Source organism: Ruditapes philippinarum, unplaced genomic scaffold (assembly GCF_026571515.1).
Source record: "Ruditapes philippinarum isolate M1 unplaced genomic scaffold, ASM2657151v2 ctg2353_1_1_1_1, whole genome shotgun sequence".
In the NCBI taxonomy this organism is placed as follows: Eukaryota; Metazoa; Mollusca; class Bivalvia; order Venerida; family Veneridae; genus Ruditapes; species Ruditapes philippinarum.
The window spans coordinates 27,021-44,661 of NW_026863362.1; the positions used below are offsets into that span (position 1 = coordinate 27,021).

At 32.7% G+C, this 17,641-nt stretch overlaps 2 protein-coding genes and 1 long non-coding RNA gene across 3 annotated transcripts in view; 1 reads left to right on the plus strand and 2 right to left on the minus strand.

Moving 5' to 3' along the window:
- LOC132721913 (uncharacterized) overlaps positions 1–17,641 on the plus strand; it is a 78,343-nt gene that overhangs the window by 25,959 nt on the left and 34,743 nt on the right. The gene's annotated exons all lie outside the window — the stretch shown is intronic.
- LOC132721910 (uncharacterized) lies at positions 1,097–2,650 on the minus strand. Its single transcript, XR_009624540.1, has 2 exons — positions 2,518–2,650; positions 1,097–1,590 (listed from the first exon to the last, which is right to left on the minus strand). It is a non-coding gene; the product is annotated as an uncharacterized LOC132721910 (long non-coding RNA).
- Positions 3,691–17,441, minus strand: LOC132721916 (tetratricopeptide repeat protein 37-like). The gene is made up of 19 exons (XM_060706295.1): positions 17,409–17,441; positions 16,946–17,005; positions 16,183–16,394; positions 15,731–15,792; positions 15,229–15,285; positions 14,748–14,891; positions 14,040–14,184; positions 13,253–13,346; positions 12,273–12,350; positions 11,311–11,441; positions 9,517–9,640; positions 8,607–8,781; positions 7,266–7,439; positions 6,740–6,851; positions 5,956–6,084; positions 5,482–5,579; positions 4,886–5,014; positions 4,332–4,417; positions 3,691–3,820 (listed from the first exon to the last, which is right to left on the minus strand). The coding sequence occupies exons 6-19, from the start codon at positions 14,784–14,786 to the stop codon at positions 3,691–3,693; spliced, it is 1,644 nt and encodes a 547-aa protein (XP_060562278.1). The 5' UTR covers positions 14,787–14,891; positions 15,229–15,285; positions 15,731–15,792; positions 16,183–16,394; positions 16,946–17,005; positions 17,409–17,441.

Consider the following 17,641-nt stretch of genomic DNA (forward strand, 5'->3'; position numbering starts at 1 on the left):
AGTTTCAAAGCCATACTTGTAATACTTCTGAAATAAAGTGGGGTGGTACGAAAAACTTAACCAAGGTGTGACGCCAACGCCGACGCCGACGCCGGGGCGAGTAGGATAGCTCCCCTTTTCATAGAAAAGTCGAGCTAAAAACTGGATTGGAATCTGTTATAACATAGCATATACACTTTTACATGCAGAGTCATTTTCAAGAAAATAGTAAAATACACTTCAATTTACTGTTTCTCTTTTGTGTTAAAAGGGTACAACATCATCTTAAATATATTTTCTTCGAAATGAAACTATTTTCTGCTAAAATAATATTTAGAATAATTATGAAAGTATTGTGCAGATAACAATTCGACCGATCTTTTTTGCTCGTGCACATTAATTTGAATGCCTTTATATATAAAAAATATAGCAGAAATGACCAGAATAAAAGTACAGCATATTAAAATCTAGTTTATGGTTTCATGTATCTACACTGAAATAAAACAACAAAAACATTCACATTCTTACCAATAATTTCGAATATACAATTTTGATCTTATTCAAATTCTAGTGCAGTTGTGAACTATTTAATCTACGTGTTACTAAGTGTACATGCTATGGGCACAAGCTAGGTGTTGAAACATCACCTATCTTGTTGAGGGCATTGGAGGGAGGGGGGGCATGTTACCATGGATGAAGACGGGTATTACTTGTCTAGTTGGAACACATTAAGTAATTTACAGCCCATCTCGCAACATGCTGCACTCCTCCCTTATATGATAGCTTATACAAGCTAAAAGACATCTCTTGTTGAATCGAAGGAAATATTCACGGAACATTAAAGTGGATTAGAGCAACTTGCATTTATTTCATCCAAGGTTTATAACATGTTTTACAACATAAAAATTTCTGTGTGACAATTGACCTTGGGCATTGTATCTAGTGGCCATTTGTTTCTAACTGCTGATTTAAAAATCAAGTGGTGTCACTTGGGAAGAAATTGGTAATTAATAGTTTGTAATCCATGAAAGCTGGTTAGGTGGGCTAACCATCCAGATATGACCAAAAATGTGATACAATCGCCATAAAAAACAGATAAACAAAATTAAGTCTAGAAATACGAGTTTTCTTTATTTCAAATAAAGTTCATAAAATAAGGTGATACACATAGTTACTTTATTAATCCTTTACTTGAGATAAAGTCACAAATTTCACTTGCAGTTGACAGAACAAAGAGCTGAAATTTTAATTGGTCTTGGCACTATCAGATTGGTGTTTTGTTTGTTTTACCCATGCTGTAAATTTCCATGGGTAGTTACAAGGCTTGCTGGTTACCCTCAATACAGATATTCCTGTCTGAACTGCAACACATAAATCTACTAAAAATTTCCAATCTAAAATATAACGACATTACATCATACTTTTGTATTCATGTATATCTTGTTTTAATTTTTTTTTTCAATATTCTGAAAATTTTCTTATATTAAACAATACTGTTCAGCAATGGCATTATTTTAAGTTGATCACAGATGACTGTTTTTAAGCAGTGATATTTTTATAATAATTTAATGATTCTGTATCCTCAGCTAATGTTGCATCATCCAGGATAACCTGTAAATACAAGATGGAATTTATTTATACATCTTCACAAGAAAAGTAAGGTAATAAAATCATTGATGCATTGTTTTAAACCATTATCAGGTGTAATATATCATATGGACTTGTCCATTTTTCTAAATTGAAAAGATAAATATTATTTTAAAAGTAAGATACAAACATAAATTTTCCATCAAAAAAATTCACTGATTCCGTTCCCAAGCTAGCTTCATCAAAACAGAAACGTGAACCACTACTTATATAGAAACAACCTACCTCAGTTATCGCAAAAATTTATACACGTTGAATTGTACAAGTTTGCACAGTTAATAATATGGTGATTGGAAACAAAAAACAGTACTTGCAATAAAGTGTACACATTAATTGTATAAACTAGCAGTAAAAAGTGATTTGTTTTCTATACCATTATTACCCACATGATGTCAAATAAATAAATTACAATGTAACGCCATTTGGCGGCATAGGAAAGTGCAACATCAATAATATGCATATTTATATTTAGTTTAAGTTAAAATGTATAAAAACATGTCATGCTCATTGATATAAAAGTTTCCTATAGATATCAACAAATATTCTACATCTTACAAACAGTCTAATATAGCTTTATACTTATAAAAAGCCATTTTCCACAAGAGTGCTACAAATCATGTTTTTTTTTTTTTTTTTTTTTTTTTTTCAATTATGGAATATATAAAACTGATTTGACAAAAAGAAGGGAACATGCTTATCTACACAAAAAGTATTCTGAATTAACCAGAAAATGATGAAGTACAACCATTTCATAAAAATCTTAACTAATTAATAATAAAAAAGAAAAGTCATCACCTTACTGCAATAATGGGTTAACTCCTATTAAATTATATAAAGAGTTAACCCATTACTGTACTAAGGTGACAAAAGTATTTCTCTTATTTCACAAACCTGAATCAGTTCTGAGTCTTTCTTCGAGTTAACAAGTATGTGTAGAAGAGCTTGTCTTGCTATAGAGAGGTCATGACCTTGACTTCCTGTCACATGACAATCTAATATCTTCTGCAGCTGATGTTTTGCTAACCTATAAATCAATACCAGAAAACATATCAATAATTATCAAATGAACAATAGGGCAGATATTTTATTTAATTTTTTTTTCAATATTTTGAACTACTGCTAAAATAACATGACTTTTACACTGAGGTCCCTAAAAATCGCAAATGGACAGTCTTAAATCCAAACAGGGACAGTCCCAAATCCAAATAGGGACAGTCCCAAATCCAAACAGAGACAGTCCCAAATCCAAACAGGGAAAGTCCCAAATCTTAACTGGGACAGTCCTAAATCCAAACGGGGCAATCCATTTTGCAAATTCAGATTTTTGTTCCAATCTCAGCAGTCAGTCCATCTAACTGGCTTTCATGGATAACTAACCAGTAATTACCAATTTCTCCGTAAGTGACCCACTTCTAATCCTACATAATTTCTAAATCATCAGTGTGAGAAACAAATGACCATTAGACTCAATGTCCGAGGTCAATTGTCACAGAGAAATTATGCCTTGTTTGAGGATTGAACCTGTACCCCTGGATTACAAATCCAATGCTCCCCTTATTAAGCTAAGCAGACAGTGACACTTAATGAATAGTGGGAATAAATATCTAAATAAAATAACCTTATTTTAGTGGTAGTTTTAAAAACCCCCTGCTTTAAAATTTAACAGAAAATGCTTTTGGATGATCTCCCAATTCTGACTACTTTTTCTTTGAATATTTCCCCTGTTGGGGTTTAAAATTTACTGAATTTTTTCTAAAAAATAAAAAAAATAAATGTCTGAAACTTTTATAAATATATAATAAATTAAATTTTCTTGTCTAAAAATTAATGTATTTTTCATGGCAAAGATTATGAGAATCTTTATTTAAAAGAAAAAAAAAACTACATTTGCCAACTTACTGATGGAACCAGATGATCTCAAAGTGATTGTATGATTGAATAGTTGAGATACCCAAGGAAAGGGTTGACAGACTGGGTTTGATCGGGTAGTAGGGGTAATTTAGTACCGGAATGTTGAACATTTTATGACATTTTTGTTTAACTAACACTGTATTACAGATACTATTATTCCTCTTGCATGTATTTTGATGATATCTCTAATGGTGAAACTACCACAATAATTTGTATTAAGACAATTACCAGAATCTGCTGAAATGCCAAATGTGCCATCTTGAGCAAAAACACTTGATTTGCACTGAAGTAGAAAAATAATCCAGATGCATGTTTTTATACAAAACTTTTCACTTTCACCATTATCTGTGGCATTGTATTTATATCAGAGAAAGTATCATTTTCCCCCCTAAAAAATGATAAATGGTATTGTCCAGATTGTTCATTTTAAGATATTCAGCATGGTAAGGGGTATTGAATAATTAGGTGAGACCACTAGATCTGTAATTAGTAATTCATTCATAACCTGGTAATACCAGTATTTATGGAATCTTTTACTGAAAAAAACTTTTAAAGAGTTGTTTTATCGGACCTAGATGACGCATGTACCAAAATATCTAAAAGAACATTAAGATGAACATTCTGATACATTTCATAAAAATCTAACCAAAACTGTGACCTTAATTAAGATGGTTAAAATCCAAAATGTGGAAAACAGAAGACCAATGACAGACTTGCAGAAAGTTCACTTTTAGCATTTTGCTCTCAATTTAGTTGAAAAAAAAGGGTTACTCCGTTATCAAAATAATCTGTACCTATTAGCCACTTTGTAATGACACTGCTTCAATGTAGTCTCCACCTCCGTCATCAATCCAGCTTTAATGTACATCTCTACCAAAATCTACCAGAAATAAACAACGTAAGGTAATTACAACAACAAACCCTTGATGATAATTATGTAGAACAGTAGATAGCAGTTTTTGTATATGAATAATTATACATTTGAATGCAAAAGACTGTATACTTAAGACCATACACTGATACTCCACATGGACAATATTATGAATAATTAAACAGATTTGATAATCAGATAATTGCAAAATTATACTTAAAAGGCCTTTTTATTGAACAAGGTTTCAGAAAATTTATACATGTTGGGATTTATAGCATGTATAGATACAAAAATGAATATGAAATTTCTCAATTATATGATTTGGTGATAAATTTCAAATAAATTACCATACACCCCTGAACCAAAGAGGCATTCTGTTTATTTAAAGAACTTGGATACAAGAAAGAAGTAATTAAAAGGTGGATATTTCCAGATGACCTTGTAGAATATTAACTTTCAATTAAAATTAATACCAACCTGCCAAAAATACATGGAGGAGTGTTCATCAAGTGTTTTAGCCACGCCCCCGGTATTGTCTTGTAGGACATTACTAAACACATTAAACAGTTGTTTCACTTCGACTTCTCCACCAAAATCTGTCATTAACTACAATAATTCAAGTAAAGTAGCTGTAAGAATTTTTTCTTATCTTAACATGATCATAAAGTATACCACTACTTAAGCACAAAGTACATAAAGTGCTTCATTAATAACCATCCAGGTAGCTGAATAGGTAAAGCATTGGACTGTGAATCAGGAGACCTAGGTTTGATTCCTGGACAGTGCAGGTCACTTTCAGTGTGATTGATCATGAAATCCTTTCTATGGTCATTACCACTGTACCTCTGCTCTGGCATGTACAAACGTTTTTTGCAAAAGTGAAAGTATCTAGTACTGGTTAACTGCTTGCTACGACAGCAAACCAGGAACAGTGCAGTGGTTCAACTGTCCTCTGGTAAATTCAAAGTGGCTTACTACTGAGATGCGAAGGGTAAACTACAATGGACCAACGCCCCCTCCCATGTTGCCTCTACAAAGTTAATAGAAGGAAAAGTATAATACCCAGTGCTTACCTCATCTAGACATTCCATCAACTCATTATGCATATTAGCATGTACTGTACATACTATCTGCTGCTTTGCACACCAAAACTTTAATGGTAGTGGGACATCTAAAATATACAGTGAAGTAATAAGTATTCTATATCAAAACACAAATGCTGTGCTTTTAAAAGCAGACAATCATGTCATGGTTAAAGAATAGACAAAATGTAATTGTTCAAGAGCAGAAAAACTGTTATACTTTACAAGCAGAAAAACGTATTGTTTCAAGAGCAGGAAAAAATGTAATGGATAAAGACCACGCAATTATTTAATGGTTCAAGAGCAAAAAAAATATGATGAATCTCCAGAATATGACAGGTAAGAAACCAGCTCTTAATGTAGAATGACCTATGAAAATTTTGAGATTTGAGACTGAACACAAAAAGAAAAGTTTCATAACAACGAGGTCAGTACATATATATATATAAAAACTGTATACTTTACCTTCTTTTTTGATATAGCACAGAATTGTGTATTCATGTTTGAACAGGGCAAGTCTTTTCTCCCAACATGATGTTAGTATAGCTCGAGAATGAACAGCAGACGCCAACGCTGCCCAGTTGTCTACATTCTCTAATAAATAGAAACAATATTGTAGGCTGTAAATTCACTTAATTTTGTGGGCATGAAATATTGAGGCTTTGTCACAAAAGAAATTTGTGGATAGTCTATTTGTGTAAAAAGTAAAATGCAAAAAATGTAATGCATATTATTATTAATATAACAGCAGACAAAAATGAAATTTTGTTGGATCTTAAATTTGTGCATACATGCATCTTGACCTGTTCATGAAGACTATGTAAAATTGTGTCCCATGAATAATAATGATTTTGCAGTATTTGCAACAAAACACATTCATACTATACATGTATTGGTAATAATAATGCAAATATATGTATATATTTATCACTCACTCTGTCATACATGTAGTGAGGTGTTGAGTTGGGGAATAGGATAAGTCACAAATTCACATGGAAACTTACCGGCTTTATTGCTGGAGGAAGACCGGATGTTTCCCTACATGCAATATTTCAGATTGTCAATAGTCCCTGGCAGTATAGGAAACCATGTCGCAGATGGGCAAGGTTTTCAAGAAGGCAAAAATCTATTTCTAAATTTTCTTAAATAACCATCATCATCTAATTCGAACTTAAATGAAACATTTCTGAATTTTAGATACAACATGTCATTATGACCATTAAAACAAGAAGACAGAACTTAAACAAACCTGGATTATAACGCACAGCTCTCTGTGCTGTAAGGAAAGCATCCGTAGAATTCTGTCCATTACCATGGCAACCTGCACTCAACTCACTAATTGTTAATAATATAAAGTCAGTCTGAAAAGAAAAGGAAGGAAAAACAAGGCATTTAGTTTCTATAACTTCATTAAGGGCAATGATTTTGTGAAAATCCATCATGGAGTTTCTTATTACACAACAGGTATATCCACGCTAGATTATGGGAAAACTCTACAGATCTTGAATGAAAAACCTAAATCAGAAGTTTTCTAATTTTATTTAACATAGGGTGAACGATTCAGTTATAATTATTGGCAGAAATGGTCAGCAACACAAAATTACAATCATGTAAATGCTCCCCTTTAAAACACACTAAACTACAGTAGATCTTCAATGCATCAAACTTCGATGAGTCATTTTTTCTCGATGAGTCAAAGTAAAATAAAAGTCCCAAATTTTCTAAGTTTACTTTTAATATAACACTATTGAGATTGTCCACTGAAAACTACACACCTGTTTTCCTGGGCTTTCTACAAGCAGAGAGTTTCTAGCGGCTTGTGCTGCACTTTTTCCTAACTTCGGGAAAAACTTCAGAAGTATTCCTGATAATAAACGCCATAGTTTTGGCTGGCAAGGATCTTTGTGTAGTAAATGTTGCAGCTTTCTTTTTACATCAATTAGATTACCCTGAAACAAAATTATACAGTAAGACTTTTATCACATGACTTATGATATAGAACCATTAATGATTTCATTTTTATTTCACACCTTATAAAATGTAAATAATGAACTTCCAGCATTTGCACCAAACAATGTTCAAAAATATATATCATTATTAGATCCAATCTTATCAATTTAGAATTGTTTTCATTTTCCAAATATTTCATTTAGCCTCATTTTCATTTTCCGAGTCAAAAATTCATATTTAACTTTATCTAGTCTTATTTCGTAGTCCAAAAATTCATATTGTACAATATCTTGCATTCTTATCATTTTCCAAGTCCAATTATAGTTTCATATCAAATCCATATTGTACTTGAAATTACTGTTTCTTTAATATCTTACAAAAACACTGTTGACTTTGAATGTTTTCTTCATTTTAATACAGTGTAACTTCTGAAAACCGAACACCCATGGGACTTGTCAAAAAGTTCGGATTTCAGAGGTTTCCGAAATTCAGAGGTTTATGATAATGTGGACAAGACTTGAAGTAGAAATGTTGTTAACTGCATAAACTTACATATTGTCCGATGCTAGTTAATTAATTATTACATCAAATTCAATACAAACCCTTTAGACGTTTGATGCATACATTGTCCCAATTAATTGTCATTTAATCCGCTAATAAACACTTCAAATTAACTGACCGTCGTAAATACTTTACTTAACCGCATCACTTCAAATATACCATTTCACAGTTTGTGATTTTAACGCGTGTCAAATTACACGATCACCGCTAATTGGTAAACAATCGATAGGGAGATTAAATCTTCCCGCAGGGTAAACATTTTCGATTTACAATGTATTTCACACATTTGGATATTTCCGGTTTTTGAAGGTAAAATTGCATTGATTTGACTCTAATTTTACGAAAATATCGTCCGGAATTCAGAATTTAGAAGTTCCGGAATTCAGAAGAATTATATTAATAGAAAATAGAAGGGAAAAAATCGGGACCGAAAGAATTGTTCGGTTTTTAGAAGTTTCCGGATTTCAGAAGTTCCGGAATTCGGAAGTTACACTGTATAGTCTTTTTGAGAACTAACAGGGTGTAATAAAGAGTTCATTATACATTGAAATTATAACATTACACTGTGCAGTATTATAATAAAACACATATCAACAAATTGTTACCTTGATCATGTCTACACCGATCGCCAGCAATGCTACATCATACAGATGACTAGGATTATCTCCCAGACTGGAGAGTTCATGAAGTGCGGCCTCAGCTAGGGTCAGGTCAGACTGTATCAGCCCCAGGGCACACAGGGCCTTTAAACCAGGAATACAAGGTTCAGACAGCTGTGAGCTAAAAATAGAATCATTTCAAATAATTATGATCAAATATGTGTCAACAAAGGTGAGCACAGGTCTTTTAAAAACTGTATGTATAGGGTTTTAATCAGCTGGTTCTTTTATTGGCCGCTACTTTTGACACTTCATGTCATACTGTGCTAAAAGAAAATTGTTGATACCAGAAAAACATTTGTTCTCAGTTCTGTATGACTAGTATTGAAACAATGTGCCAATTAATAAAATTTTTATTTTTTTGCATTATTGCCAGTGTCAGTTTGCAATTAGTATAAGCAAAACTTGTATGTAGGTTGTACGGAACCAAACATCATGTTGACACATGTGTACATTTGTATATAATGATCTTTATGTGACTGGTGAGCTACATAAAGATTATTTACAAAAATTAACCTAACAAATTTTCAATCCTTAACATTACTAGCAATATTAATTTCAAATGTCTTGAAGACAATCTTAAATCATTGCGAGCTTTTTGGTAACACTATATATGGCTCTGTTATCAGTGGCAGGTCAACAATTTCGTGTTAATTCTAGACATGAAATTGTTGACTTGCCACGACAACAGCCATATATGGTAGTCATAAAACCTTGCAATGAATTAAGAGTGGTCAAATGATCTAAAATTAATCTTTTATATTCTAATATTAGAGAAGTACATTGGAATAGATTTGTTTTAGCAAGTGATCTTAAATTAATCTTTTACATGAATAAGAATATAAAAACACATTACCTTTGGAATAGATTTGTTTTAGCGTTACCAAGGTCACCAAATTTGTATAACACCATGGCAAGGGCGGTAAGCACAGCTGACTTATCTCCGTCTGTCTGTGCCATCTCTGCTGCTTTAGTATACACTAGGAAAAAAAACAGTACTTATCATTATAATTGAGCCGCATCATGACAAAACCAACATAATGGGTTTGCGACCAGCATGGATCCAGACCAGCCTGCACAATCCGCGCAGTCTGATCAGGATCCATGCTGTTGGCTTACAAACCCAAAAACAAGTAGAGAAACTGATAGCGAACAGCATGGATCCTGATCAGACTGCGCGGATACGCAGGCTGGTCTGGATCCATGCTGGTCGCAAACCCATTACGTTGGTTTTGTCGTGATGCGGCTCATTATTACTATAGACACAAACTGTATTAAACTAGAACTATCACTAAATGTGATTAATACCCCCACAAGACTGCTTCGGAAATGAGGATGTTACTAGTAACAGAATACCTTGTAAAAGAATTGAAATATAGAGTTATGGTTGTGTGCAATTAAACTAGTTGTGGTTCTTGTATGTTGCATTTCCTTTCAATGTGGTTGGCCATTGATGAAGTTTTATTGAATTACTCTGTAATAAGTCCAGAAAGACAAGGAAAAGGAACAAAGGGTAATAACTCTATAAATACTGAAGATGGAGTTATAGTTCTTGTGCACTGCACTTCCTCTTATTGTGCTTGACCATTGTATGAAGTTGTTTTGAATTCCAACCAGTACCTTTTAACTTATGCTCCGGACAAGGAAAAGTATCAAAGGGCAGTAACTCTGTATTTTGTCAAAATGGAGTTATGGCTCTTGTGCACTGCACTTCCTTTTAATGTCCTTGACAACTGTATGAAGTTGTATTGAATTCCAAACAGTAGTTTTCAAGTTATGCTCCAGATAAGGAAAAGTAACAAAGGGCAATAACTCTGTAATTAGTCAAGATGGAGTTATGGTTCTTGTGCACTGCACTTCCTCTCAATGTGCTTGACCATTGTATGAAGTTATAATGAATTCCAACCATTAGTCTTCAAGTTATGGTCCGGACAAAAGAAAGCAATGGAAAAGTAACAAAGGGCAATAACTCTGTAATTACTTTAGATAGAGTTATGGTTCTTGTGCACTGCACTTCCCCTTATTGTGTTTGACAATTGTATGAAGTTGTTTTTAATTTTCAAGTTATGCCCCTGACAAGGAAAAGTAACAAAGGGCAATAACTCTGTAATTAGTCAAGATAGAGTTATGGTTCTTGTGCACTGCACTTCCTCTCAATGTGCTTGACCATTGTATGTAGTTATATTGAATTCCAACCATTAGTCTTCAAGTTATGCTCCAGACAAGGAAAATGCAACGGAGGTCTGGACCGACCGACCGACCCGACCACCGGGTGACTCCTATATACCCCCCAAACTTCGTTTTTGGGGGTATAAATACATAAACCTATTTCAAATGCATGATAAGTTTACTATAAAGATATGTATGAAGCTTAATCACAGACATATGTTTGGAAAAAATAAATGTTTTAAATAGTGAAATCTGCATGGAAATTTCAGTTATATACATGCACATGTATACTTTTTAACTCTTATTCCATGTATGGAGCCGAAATCATGGATTTATTAATAGAAAAGATGTCTATTAAATTCTCAGTATGAGACAACAACTTAATCATGGAATGCATTTAGGTTTGTTTTTTTTCCATTTAAAAAGGAAGCATGTTTCAATCCTTCAGAAGTCGGTATAAATATATTGATATAGTAGATACCTTGAAAACTCTCCAGTTCCAGATGACCAATTTTATACAATGCTAGTCCCATATGACACAAGTCTACCAGTGTACATACACCTGCTATCTTCTCATATACAGAGCAAGCTTGCTGATAGTCTCCTGATTTACTAAAATAAATCCTATTAATAAATACTTATTACTACTGTGAGTGATTAACAGCCATGTTGTAATTGGCCGAGTGGTTAACAGCAAAGTGTTTAATGGCCAAATGGTTAATGGCCGAGTGGTTTACATGTCGGACTACTTATCTCAATTCTCAATTGATCGCTATCCACATGAATGAAAACTTCCTCAGGGGCAAGCCATTGTTTCCTTTAGCAAGAAACTTTACACTCATTGCTCAGTACTGGTTGATTAAAAATTGAAGCAAGAGTGTGTCTATAGGATTATAGTTTTCTATACAATCATTGCCATCAGAAAGAAGATAGGCCAGCAGTTTATCTTTTTCGTTTAAACATATTTTATGGAATAATATAAAATGTACATAACATAGTACAAGAATCTCTCACTGCTCTAGAAATGACTTTTATGTTATTACTTGCACAAGCAAGCACCTGAGTAGAACCAACTACATTCTGTAAGCTAGCTTGATAGCTTCCTCACATGAAACAATCCAAATTCCCTGACAGGATTCAAACCCACAGCAATGAGGGGCAAATGGTTTAAAGCCAGCAACTTAGACCACTCAGCCAGAAGGGTCCAAAAATCAGCTAGGTTAAATAAATAGCAACACCTATGTAATATTTACTTATATCTGTAACCAATATGACTAATATGTGTTTGATAAAACCTTTTTCTAAACCCTTGAGGTATTAAAGCAATTAAAAGTATGTGGAAGTTTTCTTACATTAGTAGTCTCATTCAAATAAATTGTTAATCAGTTGAACTTGTTAAACTTATTTCAGAAGCTGCATGATTTAAAAGATGTATGTACTTACTATAAAAGTCTTGCATAGTTACACATAACCTCTGTCAGATAAGTTTTGTCATCTTGTTGCTCAATAAGTAAAACAGCTCTGAAATATACAGCCATTTTTAGATTAACATAATTCAAAAACTAATTTTATATAATAATAGCATTGGAGAATCAGAACATTTGTAAATTTGTTGTTTTGTTTTTGTTGGTTTTTTATTTGGTTGAAAGTTGAATCACACTAAATCTGTAATGGTGACATGGTGACTTTAAGCTTAAAATATGGTAGATGTCCTCGGGAGAATCTCTGTATAAATTTTGGCTGTAGCTGGAACCTGAGTAAAAGCAGCAGCTATCTGTATGCTAGCCCATTTACTTCCTGACATGAAAGAATCCAAAATCCCTGACAGAAACTGTACATAAGTGGTGATAGGACTTATGCAGTATCCACACAGGAAGGCCAAGATTATAAAACATTTTTGCTAAGCTCTGTCTCAAATCTCAGGACTTTCATTGGTCAAAATATGTTGTGTCAGCTACTGACCAATCAAATACATCCCTGAGATCAAAATTTGACCCGAGATAATTTCTTTATAATTAACCTCGAACCAAAGTGTTATGCAAAGGCTTTTTTAATATGAAGGTTGTATGAGTAACATATTTGTTTGTCATGTGTGTCTGTTAGCATGTGTATGTTATACATGTATGTGAAATATCGATTACAATACTAAATAATAGTAAATGGGTAATACAATTAATCATATCAAAAATCTAACACTTACCTTTATAGTATGAATTTTGTTTCAATTAATGTAAAGGGCCCAATTGTTATTGTATAAATTACTGGGCATGTGATCATTAATCAAATCTATTTAGTCTAATGTTTTACACTATGTTTTAAACGCCCATTAAAACCTTTCTTACAGTATCACTTGTTTTATGTCGTCATTAATTAAAAGGATTTATTGTTTTATGCTGGCTATGTTTTAAAGGCCCATTACTTACTGTTTAAACTGTTGTGCAGCAGTCCTGTATAACTTCTGTCTCTCCAGCAGTAAACCATACATGTTATATGCTACAGCATTTGTCTTTACACGATCTGATATACAAACATAATTCTTCATTAAACACCTTAATATTCTAGCTTAAAGAGATAAGGTCTTAAAATTTTAAGTTTACTTAGTGATATAAAACCCCTATATAGGTTCCCTGCAATAAAATCATTTCAGGCACATGCCAGTAATCAAATAAAACCTATAACTTGTGATAGCAAAACTTTTCACTTATAAAACATGAAGCAATTCATAGCTGAGTGGTTATCATTTCAGACTAGTACTAGTTTTGCTAGCTGCATGGGTATAAACCTCATTGGGGGCAAGTAGTTAATTCCATGTGCAAGAAACTTTTCACTTATTACTAAGCATTGGTTAGTTCCAGGAATGGACTTAAGAGTGCTTCAATAAACTTACAGCTTCCAATACAATTGAACTCAAACAACTCCGAAAAAACTAAGCAAATCACTGTTCCTTGTCAGATTTAAAACTCAGGACAGTTACCTTAGAACAATAACAATTTAACTCCTATTAAATTTAGAAGGACTTAACCTTACTTAACTAAGGTGACGAGTAGGAGATATCAAGAAAAATAAATTTTCGCTTTGAAAATCATACCTTAAATTGATTTATGACACAGCAATGTTATAATCAAAGGATAATAGGTAAAAACATGGACAAAAAGATAGTAACCTTTCTTTCAAATTTGTTGAAAAATTAACTGTACATATATACCCTACCTGTATATCTGGCTAAAGCATCTGAAGCAGACGGCACAGCTCCCATCTGTTCTATAGCATATGTATACATGTACGTGTCACGTTTATCTACATTCTGTAACATTATTGTACACACCCAGTGACCATATCCTAAAGCACCCTCCAGCTGCAAGATAGTTAAAATGATATCAGTGGTTGTTGTGGATGTTTAAAAAACGTTCAGGATTAGAAAGGTTTCCGGATAAGAAGGTTTTTTTACATGTTTGTAGATGTGAAGAACAGAACAGTTTAAGGAAATTAAGGAAATAGTTTGATATTGTAATTCCTGAAACTTTCTATACATTTTCCAAAAGCCAGACAAAACCATTGCATAAATTCAGGTATGCCCCCTTAGCTCATTAGAAAAAGCATGAGACTACTTATCAAGGGGTCCCTGGTTTTATCCCTCAGACTAGGCAAAATTTCTTTGTGACAATTGACCTCAGATATTGAGCTATATAGTCATTTGTCTATTGTTGATGTATCAGAAATTATCTGGTTTTAATTGTCGGTCATTTGCAAAGAAATTGGTAATTACTGGTTAATTTTCTAGGAAAGCCAGTTGGGTGTATCAACCGCCAAGATATGACCAAAAGATGTGTAAAAATCTTTTAAACCCCGAAAAACAAACAAATATAAATTCATGCAGATCAGAACTTCAATAACTTTTGCATGATGTCATAAGCTTACATGATTTCCTAGTTCAGTTGTATGTCTGTATAAGTCCATGGCGTCTTCGTGACCTACGACCTCTGCTATAATAGCCTGACCTATCCAACACGAGACATAGGACGGTTCCAAGCTCTGTGCTATCTTAAATGCCTCATGGGCTAGCTGGAATAAATTTTAAATTCAATTTTTATCAACAACTGCAATGACCATAGTTATATATACATGTATTATCCATAAATTGGTTTTATTAAATAAAACCTATGACTGTGTGATGCCAAAGCCTGGGTGAGTACAATAGCTATCCATTTTCCTTGAACAGTTATAATAATATAAATGTCAAGATTATCAAGAAAATTACATTATAAATGTACAGTATTATAAAGATTAAATAATGTCATGACACTTTAATTTTCTATAAACTGTAACCTCAAGTTTAGTCCACCTGCACGACAAAAAACTGTGTTATAATTGGTGAGAAAAAAAAACAACCAACACATACCTTGACATTATCCTTGCTCAGGTAAAGAGCTGCCAAATTAGTCCAAGCTATCACATTCTGTAATAAAACAAACATATTCTTCAATTTTTATTAAGCAAATATGAATTAACGAGTAATACACGTCAAAACCAGAGCAAGTTTACAATATTTTATTTGTGTCTACTAGTTTCGGTCTATACGACCTTCATCAATTTTTATTAAGATTAAATCACGTTAAATTGTACATAAATGAATCCTTTCTTTACCTATGTTTTTGTCAGAGAGTCTAAAAAATTTATTATTTCTAAGATGAAGGTAGATATAAAATCTAGACATGTTCATTATTTTAGGGGCAAACGGGCACCTAAGTAGAACTACATACATTTTGTAAGCTAGCTGAATAGCTTTCTCACACGAAAAAATCCGAAGATGCTTGCATGGCTCCAAACTTCAGCTAGAGAGGGTAAAATATTTAACATAGCCAAACATCAACATTCAGTAAACAGGTTAGAGAAAAACTTACATTATGTTCAACTTGAATTGACTTGATAAAACAATGCTGTGCTAATTCTGGCTTGTTGTAAACTAAAAGAAACACAAGAATACAGGTCAATGCTTTATAACATAATTCTGGTAATAACATAAAATTTAGTGTATAAAAGTTTTAGATAGTTGAAGTTCTGCTCTGGACAAAAATTTAAATATGAAAAATTATCAACTTATGCAAAACTGGCTTTCCTGGGTAACTAACCAGTAATTACCAATTTCACAAGTGACTAATACCACATGATTTTCAAATCAGCATGACAAACAAATGACAATTATGCTCAATGTCCCAGATCAATTTTCACAATATTTTTTTGTTCCGCCCAAAGATGAAACAGGAAACCCCTGGATTACTATACCTATGCTCTCTCTAACGAGTTAACCAGGCAAACTTTTGGAGTTATGCTGCAAGTAAAACAACAACCATACCTTTTAAGCAAGCTACATATCCTAAAGCATTCCAGTGTTTATGATTGGAAGGTTCCAGTTGAATAGCTTTCTTTAAAGCTTGCACAGACTTCTCAGCCAATGATCTGGCAGATTCCCCATCACTACACTGTGATTGGTGGATGAAGTTGACCCCAAGGTCATGCCAGAGAGAAGAGCATTCTGGGAGAACTTTGAGAGCTCTTATGTAGCATCTGGAAAATCAAAGAAATTAAAATACTATTATTACTAATATAAATCATGAGTAAAATTTAAATCATATTCATATAAAGTTATGCTTTATAACAAATTTTTGAAAATACCCAAACAATGATCAGATATTGAACACTTAGACTACTGAATTTTTGTAAAGGATTCAATAAGCTTTGATTTTCGAACAGTTCAAAGTTTAGGGGTTTTAATATCAAACTACAAAATGTGAGTTGCCAACAGAATAGTGCCTTATAAAGGCTAATGGTTTTCCGTTCTTGCAGGTTAAAGGTTGAAAACATATACAAAGTTTCTATAACTCTGTGGCTCTTAAAAAAAGACTGGCAGTACTTCATATTAAAACTTTTATTAAAACAATACATGTATTTCATAAGCAATCACATCAATGAGAAGTCGCAGAATACAGAATATTGTGAATAAGGGATATAACATGATAAGAACCTTTCATACAACATGGATATGCTGTATGAAAAAGGTAAAAAACTAGATAGGCAAATTTCAAATATAAAATAAAACCTTTAGTTCATACATGTACCTAGAGCCTAACTCAAGTGTTTCATGTTTAGTAAGTACTCCTTTATCTGGTTTCTCAAACCTGAAAACAAAAATAATATATTACAAGAATAAAAGAATGATATATTTCTATTGATTTTAGTAATATTTGAAATACTAACAGGAAACAGGCCAATTCACTTTACTGTTAGGTATTTACTAATCTAAAGCTAACATAATTATGGAAAAGTTTTTGATTCTACACATTGCACTTACTTGTGCCTGAAATAAGGATCCATGGGGCGCGGGCGTTCTTACTTCACCAATTAACCTGGAAAATTGTCTTATGATCTTTACAGATCTCAGTCAGGGTGGCATATTCATATAAATTAACCAACTCATACAAGAGCATGTTTTCCTTAGTGATGGTTTTCATTCATAATAAATTAACATATAAGTTAAACTTTAACCAAAAGCAAATCTTATGTATACTGTGAAAGTATTACCTGAAGTTTTGTGCAGGTAAAACATGAAAAATGGTACAACATCAAATTTTAACTTTCCCCCCAAAAATTACATAAAATTGGGGTATTGTAGCTTTCCCCAAATAGGGTTTTTAATTATCAATATTTTAAAAATTTCCCCTTGTATAACAACTTATTTATTGGGAAATTTTTTAGCAAACTTTTTATTTTAAAATTTTTATCATCAAAATATTTTTTCCTCTTTTCTTTTTTTT

Excerpts from the sequence above, each read along its gene's own strand:
- LOC132721916 (XM_060706295.1), bottom strand. The coding sequence starts at position 14,786 with ATGGACTTATACAGACATACAACTGAACTAGGAAATCAT. Across the intron at positions 12,351-13,252 it reads GCTGCACAACAGTTTAAACA|AGCTGTTTTACTTATTGAGC; the intron begins GTAAGTAATGGG and ends TGTATATTTCAG. Across the intron at positions 7,440-8,606 it reads TCGGTGTAGACATGATCAAG|GGTAATCTAATTGATGTAAA; the intron begins GTAACAATTTGT and ends ATTTTGTTTCAG.